Genomic DNA, 15,882 nt, shown 5'->3' with positions numbered 1-15,882 from the left:
TTCAAATGAGTCATTTTGATAACAGTGCTTATTAGATTTAATACCGCGCTTATTAAAAATCATGTAAATCAAATAAATCATCTTTTTAATAAGGTGCTTTGCAGAACCTCGTTGTCGTTGGCAAAGTTTACTCGATTGAAAAAACAATTTCTCAAAGCCTGATAACAAATTGGAAAAAAAAAACAACGAACTTTCCCAGACCGCACTAGTAACGATAATGAAATTACGAGCAGGTCAATAAATATTTGAAAATAAAAGCGTCAGCACAGTTAGCTGCACTCTGATGGTCTCGCCTGCAACTGTTGCAGCCACCCAGCTGAAGCCAGACGAGGGGACGCCCGAGCTGCCAGCAGGCCGAGTCAGAGTCCGCCTGCACAAGGACGGCTCGCTGCACGACGTCACGGAGTTCGAGATCGAGAAGGTGCCTCCTCAGTCCTCTTCCTCCCTCTCCTCCTCCTCCTGCTACTCTTCCTCCCTCTCCTCCTCCTGCTACTCTTCTTTCTTCTCCTGCTCCTCCTCTTGGTCGTCGTCCACCTACTCCTTTTCTTCCTCCTACTCCTACTTCCCCTCCTCCTCCTTGTCTTTCTCTTTCTCCCTCTCCTCCTCTTTGTCCATCTCCTCTTCCTCCCCGTGCTACTCTTCTTTCTCCTCCTCCTTCTTTTCCTCTATCTCCCACTCCTTCTCTTCCTCTACCTCCCTTTCTCTCTCCTACCCCTCCTCCTTCTCCTCCTACTCCTCTTCCTACTTCCCCTCCTTCTCCTCCTGCTCCTTTTTCTCCTACTCCCCCTCCTTCTCTTCCTCGTCTTGCTCCTCCTCTTGGTCTTCCTCCTCCTACTCCCCTTTTTATCCTCCTCCTCTTTCTCCTACTTTTCCTCCTACTTCTTCTCCTCGTGCTCCTCTTTCGCTTCTTCCTCTTCCTCCTCCTCCTCAACCCCTCCTGTTCCTCCTCCTCCTCCTCCTTCTCTTCCTCTATCTCCCACTCCTCCTCTTGTTCCTCCTACTTCCCCTCCTTCTCCTCCTGCTCCTTTTTCTCCTACTCCCCCTCCTTCTCTTCCTCGTCTTCCTCCTCCTCTTGGTCTTCCTCCTCCTACTCCCCTTTTTATCCTCCTCCTCTTTCTCCTACTTTTCCTCCTACTTCTTCTCCTCGTGCTCCTCTTTCGCTTCTTCCTCTTCCTCTTCCTCCTCATCCTCAACCCCTCCTAGTCCTCTTCCTCCTCCTCCTTCTCATCTTCCCTCTCCTCATGCTCCTCTTTCTCCTCTTCCCCCTCCTCTTCTCCTCCCCCTCCCCCCGTCCTGTCCTCTCCCTCCGCCTCCTTCTCCTCTTCCTCACCTCTTCACTCTGACGGCTCCCTCTTGCCCTCGGCAGTGCAACCCGTCAGAGCAGGACCTGTGCGAGGACCTGAGCGACCTGCAGAGCGTGAACGAGTGCGGCGTCCTGCACACGCTGATGGGCCGCACCAAGGCCAACCTGCCGCTCACACACGCAGGGCCCAACCTGGTCAACTTCTGGCCTCCGCTGCAGACACACAGCAAGGTGACCAAGAACATCAGTATTAATAGTCCTTATAGCTGATGGTTTAGATGTGGGTTTTTAAAGCATAATCTTGTATCAGATGCTGTTGTCTCGTTGAGCTTTAGTACCAGCTGCTGGCCTAAGTTTTTTTTAATGCTCTCATCCACTGCTCTATAAATAAACAGAAATAATCCAATTATTTTATTTAAATTATGATTATACATAAATAATTTAATTGCATCATTAGAATTATGATCTAATTTAAGTATTATAATTGTTGTTATTATTAATTACCCAAACATACAATGTCAGCAGTTTTTCCACTGAGTGTGAATGTGAGCACTGGAGCCTATTTTTATTTTTGTCCCATACTTCAATATTTTATTGCACACCAGCTCACGCCCAGAGCACAAAATGCCAGTCCCAAAAAGGGAAATTCCACATTCATAAAGGAGTAGCGTTTTTCTTGTTTACCAGTGTGAGCGCGTGTTAACTTTCCTGTTTAATCTGGCGAATTAGCCCCTTGTTGATGTCACAGAGGGCACCGACGCCTCGCTGATATCCTCAGCCAGGCCTTGGTTCTAATTGTGTTCTCTGTATAATGAATTCAGTATAATAAGTGGCTGCACTGTCTGAATAATGTGGCTTTAACATGCAGGGAAAATAAGGAACGCTGACCCAAAATCCGACTTTATTAGTCCATCGTGGAGTCACTTCCTCCTGCATCTCAGATTAGGTGTGTATATCTGGATTGATAGCTGCGGGCCTATTTGCAATTTACATAATCTGGGTTTTGGGGCATTAAAACAACCACTTAAGCCTGAAGATGTTGCTTTAATCAGCCTCGTCCAGGATTCACAGCCTAATTCCCAGGTGGGATAAGCTTCAGCCTGCCGAACCCTGCAGGATAGGAAATACTGAATGATGGATGGATGTATTTATACGCTTCATGCATTAAAGATCTTGTAATATAAAATTATTTTTGATCTTTTCTGTTTCAAGAGAAGTAGTACCCAAACAAGAAGCGCTCTAAAGACACGAGCAAAGATCGTATTTAATCGTGTTCACGGACGGAGAGAAAAAGTGAGTGTCAGAGGGGTTGAAGGAAGGACTGGCGGGTCACTACCCCAAAGGAGGTTTCTTTTCTTTCTTTTCTTTTATTTAACTGGGACACAGTCAAGGTTTATACAATAAAAAATAAGAAAAAAAACAGCCATGAAAAACAGAGCAAAACAAAACCAAAATTATACAAAGCAGACATGCTCGGAAGTCCAAACAAAACCACTCTTGTCTTGTCAGGAGGACCTCCTGAAAGCAAGGCAAAACAAAATGAAGATGCAAACCATAAAACAAAACACACGCAACAAGTTCATAACCTCTAGGAAGAAACCCAGTTGAGCACAGATCAGGGATAAAAACACAACAAGGCGCAACAAGAGTTCAAAGTTAAGGCAAGACGTTCCAGTTCTTGGTTCCACAGCATGCATTTCACAGGCTGTTTAAATACAGATTGAAAGAGTGTAAGAAAATGAGAAGGAAGTGAATTCCATATCTTAGAACCTCTACAGTAGGTGTTAAATTGGGATGAAACAGTTCTTGAGTGTGGGGGCCGAAACTGATACGGGTTGAAAAGTTATGAAATTGTTTGTTTGAGGAAAATGAATTGCTTCAACCACTAGCCAGTGCTCTTTGTGACATCACAAAGTTTCAAATTCCAGACAAATTATTTCTAAAAAAGGGGAGCAGGGAAAAGAGCAGAGTCCTGTGTCAATGTTATGAAGTCATGCTGAAAGAGCGTCACATGTGGCCTTTAAGAAATCGTCTGAGTTTTACCGTAAATGTCAACCAAAAGAGGGCTAATTGGAAAAGCAACTCTTTCTTCTTCTTCTTCTTCTTCTTCTTCTTCTTCTTCTTCCTTCTTCTTCTCCCGTTACTGTCAGACTCCAAAGTCCCGGCGAGGAGACTCGGCGTGGGACGCCCCCCCCGCCCTGGCCGCCCTGGTCAAGCGGGTCTACGTGTCCCTGGTGGGCACCAGGAGGGACCACAGCGTGTGCGCGGTGGGACGCAGCGGAACCGGCAAGACGACGGCGTGCCAGGCCTTCACGCGCGCCCTCCTCAAACAGGCGGGGACGACCGGAGAGAAGATGAGCGGTGAGTTGACAGCAGCGGGAAAGAAAAAAACCCCGTGGGGCCCGTGCCAGGTCGTCCACCCCCCCCCCAACCCTCCTCCCCCGCGCTGACAGACCTGTCTCCCGCTTGTCCCCAGCCGAGCGCGTGCACGCCATGTTCACCGTCCTCAAGTCGTTCGGCTGCGTGAGCTCGCAGCACGGCGACGCCTCCTCCCGATTCGCCATGGTCTTCTCGCTGGACTTCAACCACGCCGGCCAGGCTGCCGCTGGACACCTACAGGTGCTCCTCTCTCTCTCACACACACACACACACACACACACACACACACTCTATTTAACCACGTCAGATCAGTTTAGACTCAAGATGTCCATGTGTTTGTTTTCTCCTGCTCCTCCACCAGACCATGATGCTGGACAAATGGAGGGTTTGCCAGCCGACCCCAGGAGAGAGCAACTTCCTGGTCTTCTCTCAGATGCTGGCGGGGATCAGCACAGAGTTGAGGTGATACCCGCTCGCCCTCCGCCGCCGCCCGACGTCGACCATTTCCCCTGCTGAAAATAAGCAGGCTAAACGTTGACGTTGGATGGCAAAGTTGGCCGACTGTCGTATACGCAACAGCTCGCTATTCTCGTCTCTAATCTGGGGGCTTCCCTAAAAATAGCACGGTGAATCATATAAGATATTCCTTAGTCCCATCCCGGGCATCTGTGCCTGAAAATCCCTCTTGTTTGCTCGCCGCGAGGAGAGATTCAAAAGCTGGGGCCGTCTCTGTCAGAAAACACCACAGAGATCTTTGGTGCTTTTCGTTGCTTTCATTGAGGAGCCGACGTCGCAGAATCACACGACCATTCAAAAGTTTGCGGACGCCGATTCAATTCTGCATTGAACTCTCAAAAAACATTTCCAATGTCTAAATTAAAAGTGATTGGTTGAATTCCAAATGTGCAAAAAAGTTTTAAAGGGCCAACATGAGACTTTGTTTGGCAAACAAAACTAGGTGTGATTATAATACAAAATGGTATTTTATGTTGTTTTTTTTTATTTTAAAAGCATTCAACTGTAATGTAATGATGGCCGCATATTGCACTTGATATTCATTCGCTCATTCATCTTCTATACCCGCTTATTCCTATTCAGGGTCACGGGGGTCTGCTGGAGCCTATCCCAGAGAGACAGACAACCATTCACACTCACATGCACACCTACGGACAATTTAGAATGTTCAATTGATCTGACATGCATGTTTTTGGAGTGTGGGAGGAAGCCGGAGAACCCGGAAAGAACCCGGAAAGAACCCACGCAGACACACACAGGGAGAACATGCAAACTCCACACAGAAAGGTCCCAGGGCCGGGCCCCGGAATCGAACCCACGACCTTCTTGCTGTGAGGCGGTAGCGCCAACCACTGCGCCACCGTAGTAATGTTCTTAGTGCATTCCAGTAGATTATTTCACGAAGCTGGTGATAATAGACTTCAATGCAGAAATGAGTCAGCGACCCCCAACTTATGATTAGTAGTGCATTTAAAATGAATGAATAAATAAAAAAGAAACATTATAACATGAACTCCCTTTGAGCTGCTACTAAAACTCAATACAACACGGACGCATCTGACAACCCTGTAACCTCGACCTAAAGCTGATTCCGTTTCCTCCTTCAGAAAGCAAAGTTTCGTGCGGGAACATTTTTGCTTAGCATGTCTGTGTGTTTGCTGCGAGGCAGTTTATTTCTAAAAATGTTCCCCGTCAGGACGGAACTGCAGCTGCATCAGCTTCCCGAGTCCAACTCCTTCGATATCGTCCATCCCACCAAGGTGAGTTGCAGTGCTGAGTGTGAGTGCAGTAGCTGTGGCCAAGTCACCGTTTTTTTTTTTTGCGCAAAGACTAAAAGATACAACGTTTTTCTGACGCACAAGGAAAGCGGTCCGATAAGTAAACAGCGGGCCTGTTATTAAAGCTTCGTAACAAAAGCCTGGTTTCCTGCACTCCAGCGTCATCCTCTGTTCACAGCCTCCTGCGTAAAAGCCGTAAAAGGTGCACCAACGCTGACATAGACGACATATCAGCGTCCCCTCACCCCGTGACATCACAAGGGGGTTGATTTCCAGACATGTGTGTGTTAGCGCACACTTAAAGAAAAGTGGAGCTAGCGTCACAGGGCGAAACCTGGCGCCATTCTCGAAACACGTTCTTGTTTTTATTTATTTGATGAGAACAATCAATTGACATGTCAGCAAAAACATCAATGTAAATATGCAGGAGTTAGCTTAAATGCTCATTTTAATCCGCTGTCCTAAGGCAGATTTTTAGAGACGTATAGAACAATACATTTTGTATCCACAATACACTTTGACAAATAGATACAACATGCAAAGATTAAGAGAAATTATTGTTTTTATTGCTTTCTAGCGACGTGAAACATTGAGTTCCTGACTTGACAGATGTGCGTCTGCCTGCCTGCCTGTCTGTCTCCCCCAGGTGGAGGAGAAACAGCGAGCGTCCGTGGCCTTCTCCAAGCTCCTCACCGCCATGCAAACGCTTGGCTTCACAGCCGGCGAGCAGAAGGCGATATGGCACGTCCTGGCTGGTATTTACCATCTGGGAGCGGCGGGAGCCTGTCGAGGTAACACTGACTCATCGCCGCCGTCACCCCTTCACACAGACGCTGCGGTGCTTTGAGACACTTCTGAAGCCCAAACTGGGTCTTTGCACCAGAATTAGACCGGAGAGAAGTATTACCGGTACTTGTTTTTTGGTTATTTTATAAACCATCTAATCCAGGGGTGGTCAAACCTTTTGACTGATGTGGACCACAATGGGTTCTAAAATGTGACAGAGGATGGAGTGTTTTGGTGACCCACCTCAGGAGAAAAATGTACCATGGGATATGGAGAAAACATGTGCTTTATTGTCAATTGAAAATGAGCAAAAGCAAAGTTACAACAAAATATGTCTTTGAAGCCCCGCTGTATTTAGCTCTTTATTGGAATGACTCTTAAAACACTGAAAAATTGATTGATTGATTTTGATTGATGAAATACAGCTTTTCTTTTATGACTTAGATATTCATTGCCATTTGTACAAGTTAAAAACAGGTTAAAACAGGTACATTGGAATTCTTTGTGCATTTCCCTGAGTCAGTTTAAGAATACAGTTAGCCTAATTAAAACATATTGCATAAATTACTAAAATAATTAAATAGGCCAACAACAAAAAAATATTGGGAAAAAAGTGCAATATTTCATTAAAAGCTATAAAAAAAAAAAGGATACATAAATATTGCACATGAGGTTGCGATAGTAAAAGGGGGCCGGGGGAGGTTGTCTGAGTGGTCAGAGTCTGTAACGTCCATCTTTAATGTCCTGAGCACCTTGGAGGTTCCTGACCGTCTTCTTTACCGTATCTGCGAACAAGACTAATCCCGTGCTGTCGTCTCTGTGCGTTCCCCTTCCCTCCCTCTGCGCCTCGGCCGGCTCAGTGGGCCGGAGGCAGTTTGTGAGATTCGACAGCGCCCAGACGGCCAGCGGGGTGCTGGGCTGCGAGGGCGAGGAGCTCCACACGGCCGTCTTCAAGCATCACCTCCGCCAGCTGCTGCAGAGGGCCACCGGGGGCAGCAGAGAGCGGAGCGGCGCTGCCGAGTCGGAGGAAGGTGTGAGGGACGGGCAAGGGCACGCACGCACGCACGCTGACTTTTTGTGTCTTTTCTTTGGTTGTCTTAACCCAAGTTCTAAACTGAACCTAAACCAGAGGTCGGCAACCTTTACCACTCAAAGCGCCGTGACGGACATTTAAAAGGAAATAACACTGCATATAACGTGTTTGTTTGTTTGTTTGTTTTTGCTCTCTGCATGTTATTTGACAGCAATAAAAAATAAAGTACTCCGTTAAATTAAACGTGCAGTGATAAACGTTTGCACCAACGTTGTGGCAGGGTTACTAGAGCGCAATTTGCGCCTCTGACTCATCGGGTGCCGCATTTCATTAGATAGTAAAGTAAGTAAGCAAGCAAGTCGAAGCAGAAGTTCAACTTTGTCTACTTCTGTAAATACACCGGGCCCCAGGTCTTCTTCTTCTTCCAACTTCAGGTGTAAAACTACAGCGCCACCTAAGGCCTGGCATAGGCACTTTCCAGCGTTTCCGTATACATGGAAACAGTGGATATTTTCGGAGACGGCTTTGTGGAATCTTTTTTTTTCTTTTCCAAATGCTTTTCTTAACACGCTCGGTTTCAAAGAAGAAAAAAAAAAAATTCCGCGCCATAAAAATGCCTTAAATGTGTTTCCATGTTGATAGTTTTTTTTTTCAACGCTAAAGGGAGCCACTGCAGAGGCGCAGAAGAGCCGCATGCGGCCCCAGAGATTGCCGACCCCTGAGCTAAACCATAATATGCCCAAATCTAACCTCAAAGTCACCTAAAGCCACTGCTTGCCTCAAGGTGTCATTGCTAAAATTGAATTATGACGTGAGTGATTGAGGTCCGGCTACAATGTCCTCAGTTTGAAGATTCTCATAATGCCACGCAAACAAGAAAACGCACACAAAGACACAATGATCACTGTCACTATAGCTCATGCGCGCTGTGCTTGTGGCGTGGCAGGTCCCAGGTTGACGGCTGCTCAGTGCGTGGAAGGAATGGCGGCAGGACTCTACGAGGAGCTCTTCGGCGTTGTCGTCTCACTCATCAACAGGTGAGGACGAGGACGCTGAGTCACCAGTTTATCTCAGGGACACACTGAGGAAATCAACCTTCCACACTTGCGTTCACGCCTACGTCGCCAAATCAGCCCGGTGTTGTGCTGGAACTGCGGAAGGAGGCTGGAGAACCTGAGGAGAACCACAGGCAGACAGACAGGGAGAAGTTGCAAAAGTCCACCTTCTAGCTGTGAGGTGAACCTTGAATAACGTGACCTAATCTAGATGACACTCTGCTGCAATCCCAAAGTTTGCCCTTCTAGATTTTGACTAGCCATTGAATAAAGTAATTCGAGTAAATGACACGCTGTGAAATATTTTAAATGTATTTCAAACCTTACCAAAAACCTAAAACTATTTCCTCATTGTGTGAGATGTAGGCCTGTAATCTCTATGAAAGAACAAAAAAAAAAAAAAAAAAAAAATCAGCACAGAGGTGGAAGTGTTTGTGATTTAGATGCAATGCGCAGCCTGGCCACTGGGTGTCACTAAAACCTGCACTGTTGGGCCTTCGAACAAAGGAACTTCCCAGCTGTACACTCACTGGCCACTTTATTAGGCAAAGCATTGAATTACTCGCTAGTACAAATGGATCTTTCTACATTCATATTCATTGATCATATTTATTTCAGTCTCAGCAGCCAAATGAAGTCTTATTAAGTTCTATCCCATCGTTCACAGTGGGCTCAGGCCATCAATCGAGCGCATGTGTGTGTGTGTGTGTGTGTGTGTGTGTGCGTTTCGCGTGCAGGGCTCTGAGCAGCCAGCAGCTGACGCTGGCCTCGGTCATGGTGGTGGACACTCCGGGTCTCAGGAGCCCGAGACACTCTGCAGAGGAGCGAGGAGCCAGCTGGTCCGAGCTCTGCCACAACTACCTGCAGGAGAAGCTGCTGGAGCACTACCACACGCACACCTTCACACACACGCTGGACAGATATGCACAGGTAAACGCCCAGGCGTCAACGGAGCCACAGCTCAGTCTCAGTTCTCTTTTGTTTATATCCCCTTGCTGCTACGCGGTTGCTAATTCCACGTGAAACATCCGTCCATTGATCGACCATCAGCGTCAATCATCGCAGGTATTGCAGGTCAAGTGATTCATTGTGGAAAGGTCACCAGTTTTGCCTTAAGACAGGTTCTCTCATACATGAGGAGAGTATGTTCCTTTGGTAAATGTACATTTTTGGAGGCACCCCTACTACACACATTAGGGGCAGAACAGAGAGTATATGGAGAAATGATCCCTCTGTTCACAGCCTCCTGCAGAAGGGTTTGTTTGTTGCCCCTTGTGAGGTCACAACAGGCTGAATTCGAGCTCACAGTGCCATAGCAAATAGTAAATGGTGTTTAGGTGAATTCATAATATCACCATGAAAAAAAATAAAAGCTTAACTTTTTTTTTTCATTTCTGGTTGCAGTGACAGACAAATATTGTTCCAAACAAATCAAAGACATTTTGATTTGGTATCTTAAGGATTAATTACAGAAAATATCCAGACTTCCTTGTTGGATAGGTGCCTACACTTCTAGCTAAAAAGCGTCTTAGTTCTATCAGGATTTTATTTTTAAAAAGTTCATTATTGTATTTGAGTCGTAAGAGGACTGATAACCTCTGTGTGGCCTGACGCTCTGCTCTGCTCTGATGTGGAATTGCCAGTCAGGAATATGTTTTTGGCTTTCATGTGCTGGGCTCTGAAACAAAACAAAATGCTGCCCTCCAGGTGTGTCTGCTGCCACTCAGAAACTCTATCTGACAGCCTTAATTTTTTTCTTTTTTTTTGTCCACATTTATTCGTCTGTGCCCAGGGTCTCTCTGCGAGTCGCGTTTTTTTTTAGACTGCGCTGACTCCTCACACTCACAAAAACAAATAAATTAGCCCCCACTTTATGTTTTTTTTTAACCCCCCCCCCACCCCCCCTTCAGAAATAACTTCTCCCATCGCTCTCAATTTGCATGCACTTTAACGTACATTAACGCGAGCGCACAGCAGAAGCATTTCCCCCCACAATTATTCACAGTTTAAAGGCCTCCGGTTCTTCGAGGGATGCAAAAAAATTGAAACCTGGAGAACGCGCCGCGACTGGCCCTGCATAGAAATGAACCTCTCCGTCGCCCGTTGTAGCTCTTTAAATTTTTAACGAGGCAAAAGAGGCGACGGCGCTCGGACAGCCCGGGTCGTGCTGATCCTCCGCCTCCCGGTGAATACAGATGAGGGGCACTCTGAGTTAAATGTCTCCATTTTCTCTGTGCGTTCCGCAGGAGAAGATCCCCGCAGACCTGGAGAATCCGGAGAGCAGCCCGGCTGAGGTCGTTTCAGCCATAGAGCAGCCGCCCCCGCAGGTACGCACCTCGTCATAATCACAGCGGCGGGGCACCCGGGACACATTACGCACCGCTGTAGAGCTGTAACATAAATCAAAATACCATGTGTGTGTGTGTGTGTGTTTTGCATTCCTCAAAGGGCCTCACGCCTCCTCCCGTAAGCAGAGGTCAGCGAGTTGATATCCACCTTTGGGATTCAGTGTTGTGATGTCTCTTGATTCACTATCAGCTAAATGTTGTTGTTATTCAATACATAAATGTTATTTATCAGCTAAGTGATAAAATGCGGTTGAATGAAAGCAACTGCAGTGATGAGTCGGTGTGTTAAAATGAAAATAGAAACACATATATATAGACACATATATGTACATATATACATATACATACATGCGTACATATATATGTATGTATATACAGATGTACACACACACACATATATATATATGTATATGTATATATATATATATATATATTCTGTCCTCACTTGAGTTTATGTCAAACTAGACAGACAGTTAACATATGAGACGATCCAATGAGACTGAAGCCAGGAAGTTTAAGGATTTTTATTGATTTACTTGTATTTCCATATTGAACAATGTGGTTGAATGCACTCTCCACCTTATGTAAAACTGCAGCAAAACATACAAACAAAATATAGTCATCGTCATTCTTCAAAGTATTTCCAGGCAATTCAAACGTTAAATATATATTCAAATGTAACAGCTACAAGCACAGCAAAGTATGATCAGCAATTCCGCTAAAGGAATCAAAGCTTCACTGAACATGAAAATAAGCATCCCGTCATCGCCCCAAAACATCATTGGACAACAAACAAGCGTGTCATCAGCATCCACAACATATAGTTTCCAAATATTGCCATCAACAAGAGCATGCACTTGCACACGTCACAACCGAAAATGGAACGAAACTAAACCATTCAAACAAAACAAAGTATAGTTCCAGCAAACAAATTAAGAGTTTTCATAATTTAGTGTAGAAACTTAAAACAGCGGGCCGCACCTAAGATTGATTTGGTGCAAACGCAGGGGGGAGGCGGGAGGGGAGGGGGAAACAGGTCTTTTAAGCTTTCGCATAAGCGCTGTGACAAAGAAACTGTAGAGTTGGTCGTGTCTTTTGATTTTATAAGGCAAGCTGAGCCTCCATTGTCCCACGGCAGGAAAATCTGTAGTGTACGCAGCAGCTTAGTAGTAGCAGTAAGCAGAAACAACACATACTGTATATTGTTTGGGCATGCAGAAATACAAACAATGTGTACATGAGTTTGCACGCATGCTATAATTTATTATTGAATTAATTAGTCTGGCTTAGTCAGGTGAGCAAATAAAGTATACTGTATACACAAACTATAGGCGATGCATTTGATTTGAGTGTCTTCTTATTGAAAAGTATTGGATTCCAAAGAATTGTGTACAGTAATGCTCACAGTCCACCCAATTACGAGAAACAATAAATCTAACCTAAGAATTCGTCACTTTCAGTTACACTTTAGATCAGGGTCTAATATTTGAACCCACATTAAATAGATTTCTGCAGGTAGGAATCGGTCTAAAAGTAAAAGGCCTTTATATGAACATGGCTCAAGTGGATGGAATTCCTTGCCGTGTCCAAAGGTTCGGAAGCCTGAATGGGACGTTGGACCAAGTCCTGCTTTTTGCAGACACATCCCCACATAAGCGTCATCATTTGGATCTAGGATAATGGACTGAGACATTTTGCGTATGACTGCAGCTGTGTAACCAGACAAAAGGTAACCACCACCACCACAATATCGGGGATCGGCATTTGATTTCTGCACTTCAACTGGAAGATAGTACTTGCCCTTTATCTGCTTCAGATGATCATAGCTGTTAAAAACAAAGCCTGTATAGAGGTGCTTGTTTCCATTACGGTCATTGATGCTTTGGAGATACTCTACCATGTTGTTTGTATCAGCAAACGCGTCATCGTTGACATTTAGCAGAAACGGAACGTTTGGACAGTTTTTACACGACCATTCCATAAAGAGCACCTGCTTCAAAGTGAGGTTGAAGGATGTGTCTTTGAAGCCCCACTGGATGATGTCGTTGTGCTCCTGTTGCTCCAGTTCCAACTTTTTATTCTCTCTGATTTTCTCAAATCCGTCACCTGCTGTTCCTGTGATGAAAATGCTCCGGACCCAAAGACCATTGATTTGTCTTTCTTTAGCCCAGGTTTTGCGCAGCACCTCTCTGTATGCATAGTTGCCAGGAGAGCTTTTGATGACCAGCAGGAGGAAGACCCCCTCCTCTCGTCCACGACATTTGTCAGGAGAGTCCAGAAGTAAGGGGAAATGGCGACAGTGTCGGTAGTAGAGAAAGTCTGTCATGGTTGTAGGAAGAGAGTCGAATCCTGTCGTCTGAGCAGCTGACCTACTCTGTTTACACATTTGTCCTTTTTGGGTCTGACATTGGATTTTTATTTTATTTTCCCAAACAAAATTCTTTTCTCCATGTTTGTACAGGTATAAAAGCCACAGGATCACCACCATTATTACCAAGGCAACCGTTTTGTTGTGGCTTCTCATTGTGAAAATGTGTCTGTTGGAAAGTGAAAAACAGATATTCCATCAACACTTAAAGACAAAAAAATAGAATCCATTGTTTCTTCACATGTTTACTAAACAAATTAAGAATTCTCCATTATCCCTATTAAATGTCCACTCTTTTTGGACTTAAGAGAATCAAACAAGAAAAAAAATAACCATTCAAATCTGTTGTATGACAGGTAGTTTGTGATCACGTGACTGACAGACTTCACTCTCGTACCTTATACACTCTAAAGAGTTTCAAGAGTAAGATAAAGATAACATGAGTGACATACTAAAACCCTAGAAAGTCATAACTTATAAAATAAAACCCATCAGCATTTTGTCTTTAATGTTTGGTATTATTATCAACATTTCTTTGACTTAAGGCTTTTAATTAAAAAAAAATTCTCTTGTTGTGGCCCTAATTCTCTTTCATAGACATGTGATCTATTGATCCAATTCCGCATCAGCAGGGTTTTCGTCATCAATCCCTAATGTTTCTTTTTCATAGTAACAATTACTTGAGCCTCAGTAAAAATGGGCAACATGGCAAAAGAAATTGTGATCTTTCAATCAAAAGTCTAATATTTCAAAAGCCTATATCAAAATGCTTTTAAAGAGCCTCACAACTAAACATTGAAAGAAATGTTGCCTTTTCTTAGTATTTAAAGGATGGAAAAAGTAAACCATAAATACCTCAACCTGTTGACTGGGAAGCGTAAGTCTCGAAGTGGCGATTTACAGGGTGGAATAGGCTTGCCTTTGGGAATGACAGCGCAGAATGTGTTTTGAGCCACTCTCTGCTCCTCAGACTGTCAGGGTGTTCGGTTGGTCTTTTATTTTGGCAATTTCTGTTGCCCACTTTAGTCTTTTATTTCGGTAGTTCTCTGTTTTCCACCTTAATCACGGAATTTCCTCGGGCGACTCAAAGACTCAAAGACTTCTTCTCTTTGTCAGAACTTTGCTCCCCACGTGCGGACTTTCTGCTTCCCTGTCACTCCTTGATTCCAGTGTTTTTTGAGTACCTACAGTATGTTTTGGTCACTGTATTTGTTGCTATGTCACCTTGGTAATTACTTTTTTCGAGCGTACTGTGTGTATTTCAAGGGTGGAAAAAACATCTCCCCAGAATGCTTTTTACAGAAATCTCATTAATAGCCAATTTTTTTTATCAATTAAAAACTGTTTTTACCGCATCAAACTGTCATACCGATGAACTTATTTAATTTTTTTATTGTTTTGTTGATGTGCACAGAGGCTATTCAAAATAAAAATTATTAATTCATTCATTCATTCATTCAAACTTTTTAAAAGTCAATCTATAATGAATTTTAAAAAGGTTCGGATCAACCCAAAAAGTAAACCATAAATACTTGTATGGCATGTAAGTCTTGAAGTACAAATTTAAAAGGTGGAATAGGCCCGCCTTTCGGAATGAGAGTGCAGAATGTGTTTTGAGCCACTCTCTTTGCTCCTCAGCCAATCATGTGACTGAGGCGGAGCCTGATGCACGTTAGCAAAAAAAGAAAAAAAAAATGTCTGGGGACAAAACAGGTGCTGGCAGTTTGGTGCACAAGTGCGACTGATTGACCCTAACCCTAACCCAGATGTGAACCATCAATATCACTGATTGAGCAACATCATGCTATCTTCCACAATGGTACCTCGTTAAAAATAAATAAATTAAGTGACTATTCAAAAGACACTTGTGAAGCATGTACGAATTACATGTGTACTCATTCAAAAGGTGTAGTTACTGTATGGTTGTTACAGGATTGGAGAACAGAGGAACCAGGAAGAAAATCAACTGAGACACAACTTAAGTTTGGCTTAGCAATGTCTCAGTGAGCAAACGAAAAGTCTGACACACCCTAAAAAGGATACCTGGAACAAACTAAAATGTGCTGCGCGGTCAACATCCTTTATTCCTCATGCTTGTCTGAAATGAGATGTGTGTGTGTGTGTGTGTGTGCGTGTGTGCTTCAGGTGCGGGCAGCCGATGGAGATCCCAGAGGTCTGTTGTGGGTTCTGGATGAGGAGATGGTGACGCCAGGCTCCAGTGAGAGCAACGCCCTGGAGAGAATCTGCCAGTACTACAGCAATGCTGGTAACATACACACACACACACACACACACACACACACACACACACACACACACACACACACACACACCGCCCCCTGTAGGCACTCTGCCAGTGAAAACTGTTATTCATGTTGTTTTTAAGAGCTCCGCGAGTGTAATTCCCCCTGTCGTGTCCCTGCAGTGCGCCAGTGTGAGCAGCCCATGCAGTGCGAGGTGAACCATCTGATGGGCTGCGACCCGGTCCGCTACGACCTCACCGGATGGTTCGGCCTGATTCAGAGCAACCCGTCCGCTCTCAATGCCATCTGCCTGCTCCAGAACTCTACCGTGTGAGTGTGTCGGCCGCGGTGCACGCAGGCAGGTCACTGGAGCCTCCTGTCGGCGGAACGACCTTACGCTGCACTTACAGCCCTTATGAAGTCGCTAAAATCGTGCACGTGTATTGAACTCTCTTGAGTGCATTTCACCTGTGTAGATGTGTAAAAAAAAAGAAAGAAAGAAAGTTGCAGACTAGTGCATTATCGTCGCAAATCTTCGGAGACAAGGGCAGCGAAATCTCTTCCAGAAGTCACT

The 15,882-nt window shown here is 44.7% G+C and overlaps 1 protein-coding gene and 1 pseudogene across 1 annotated transcript in view; one reads left to right on the top strand and one right to left on the bottom strand.

Moving 5' to 3' along the window:
* myo18b (myosin XVIIIB) overlaps positions 1–15,882 on the top strand; it is a 45,863-nt gene that overhangs the window by 8,403 nt on the left and 21,578 nt on the right. Inside the window, exons 7-19 of the mRNA XM_076029747.1 lie at positions 309–421; positions 1,367–1,534; positions 3,454–3,664; positions 3,780–3,922; positions 4,044–4,144; positions 5,394–5,457; positions 6,122–6,266; positions 7,122–7,292; positions 8,241–8,331; positions 9,087–9,279; positions 10,596–10,676; positions 15,211–15,331; positions 15,491–15,638. Coding sequence (XP_075885862.1) covers positions 309–421; positions 1,367–1,534; positions 3,454–3,664; positions 3,780–3,922; positions 4,044–4,144; positions 5,394–5,457; positions 6,122–6,266; positions 7,122–7,292; positions 8,241–8,331; positions 9,087–9,279; positions 10,596–10,676; positions 15,211–15,331; positions 15,491–15,638 — 1,750 coding nt within the window. The remainder of the gene's footprint in view (positions 1–308; positions 422–1,366; positions 1,535–3,453; positions 3,665–3,779; positions 3,923–4,043; positions 4,145–5,393; positions 5,458–6,121; positions 6,267–7,121; positions 7,293–8,240; positions 8,332–9,086; positions 9,280–10,595; positions 10,677–15,210; positions 15,332–15,490; positions 15,639–15,882) is intronic.
* On the bottom strand, positions 12,154–14,020 carry LOC142890572 (N-acetyllactosaminide beta-1,3-N-acetylglucosaminyltransferase 3 pseudogene; annotated as a pseudogene).

The sequence above is a fragment of the Nelusetta ayraudi genome, unplaced genomic scaffold, assembly GCF_046127955.1.
Source record: "Nelusetta ayraudi isolate G7.1 ecotype Tasmania unplaced genomic scaffold, CSIRO-AGI_Nayr_v1 ptg000026l, whole genome shotgun sequence".
Classification (NCBI taxonomy): domain Eukaryota; kingdom Metazoa; phylum Chordata; class Actinopteri; order Tetraodontiformes; family Monacanthidae; genus Nelusetta; species Nelusetta ayraudi.
The sequence above is the reverse complement of the archived record's forward strand: the minus strand, read 5'-3'. Positions and strand labels throughout refer to the sequence as shown.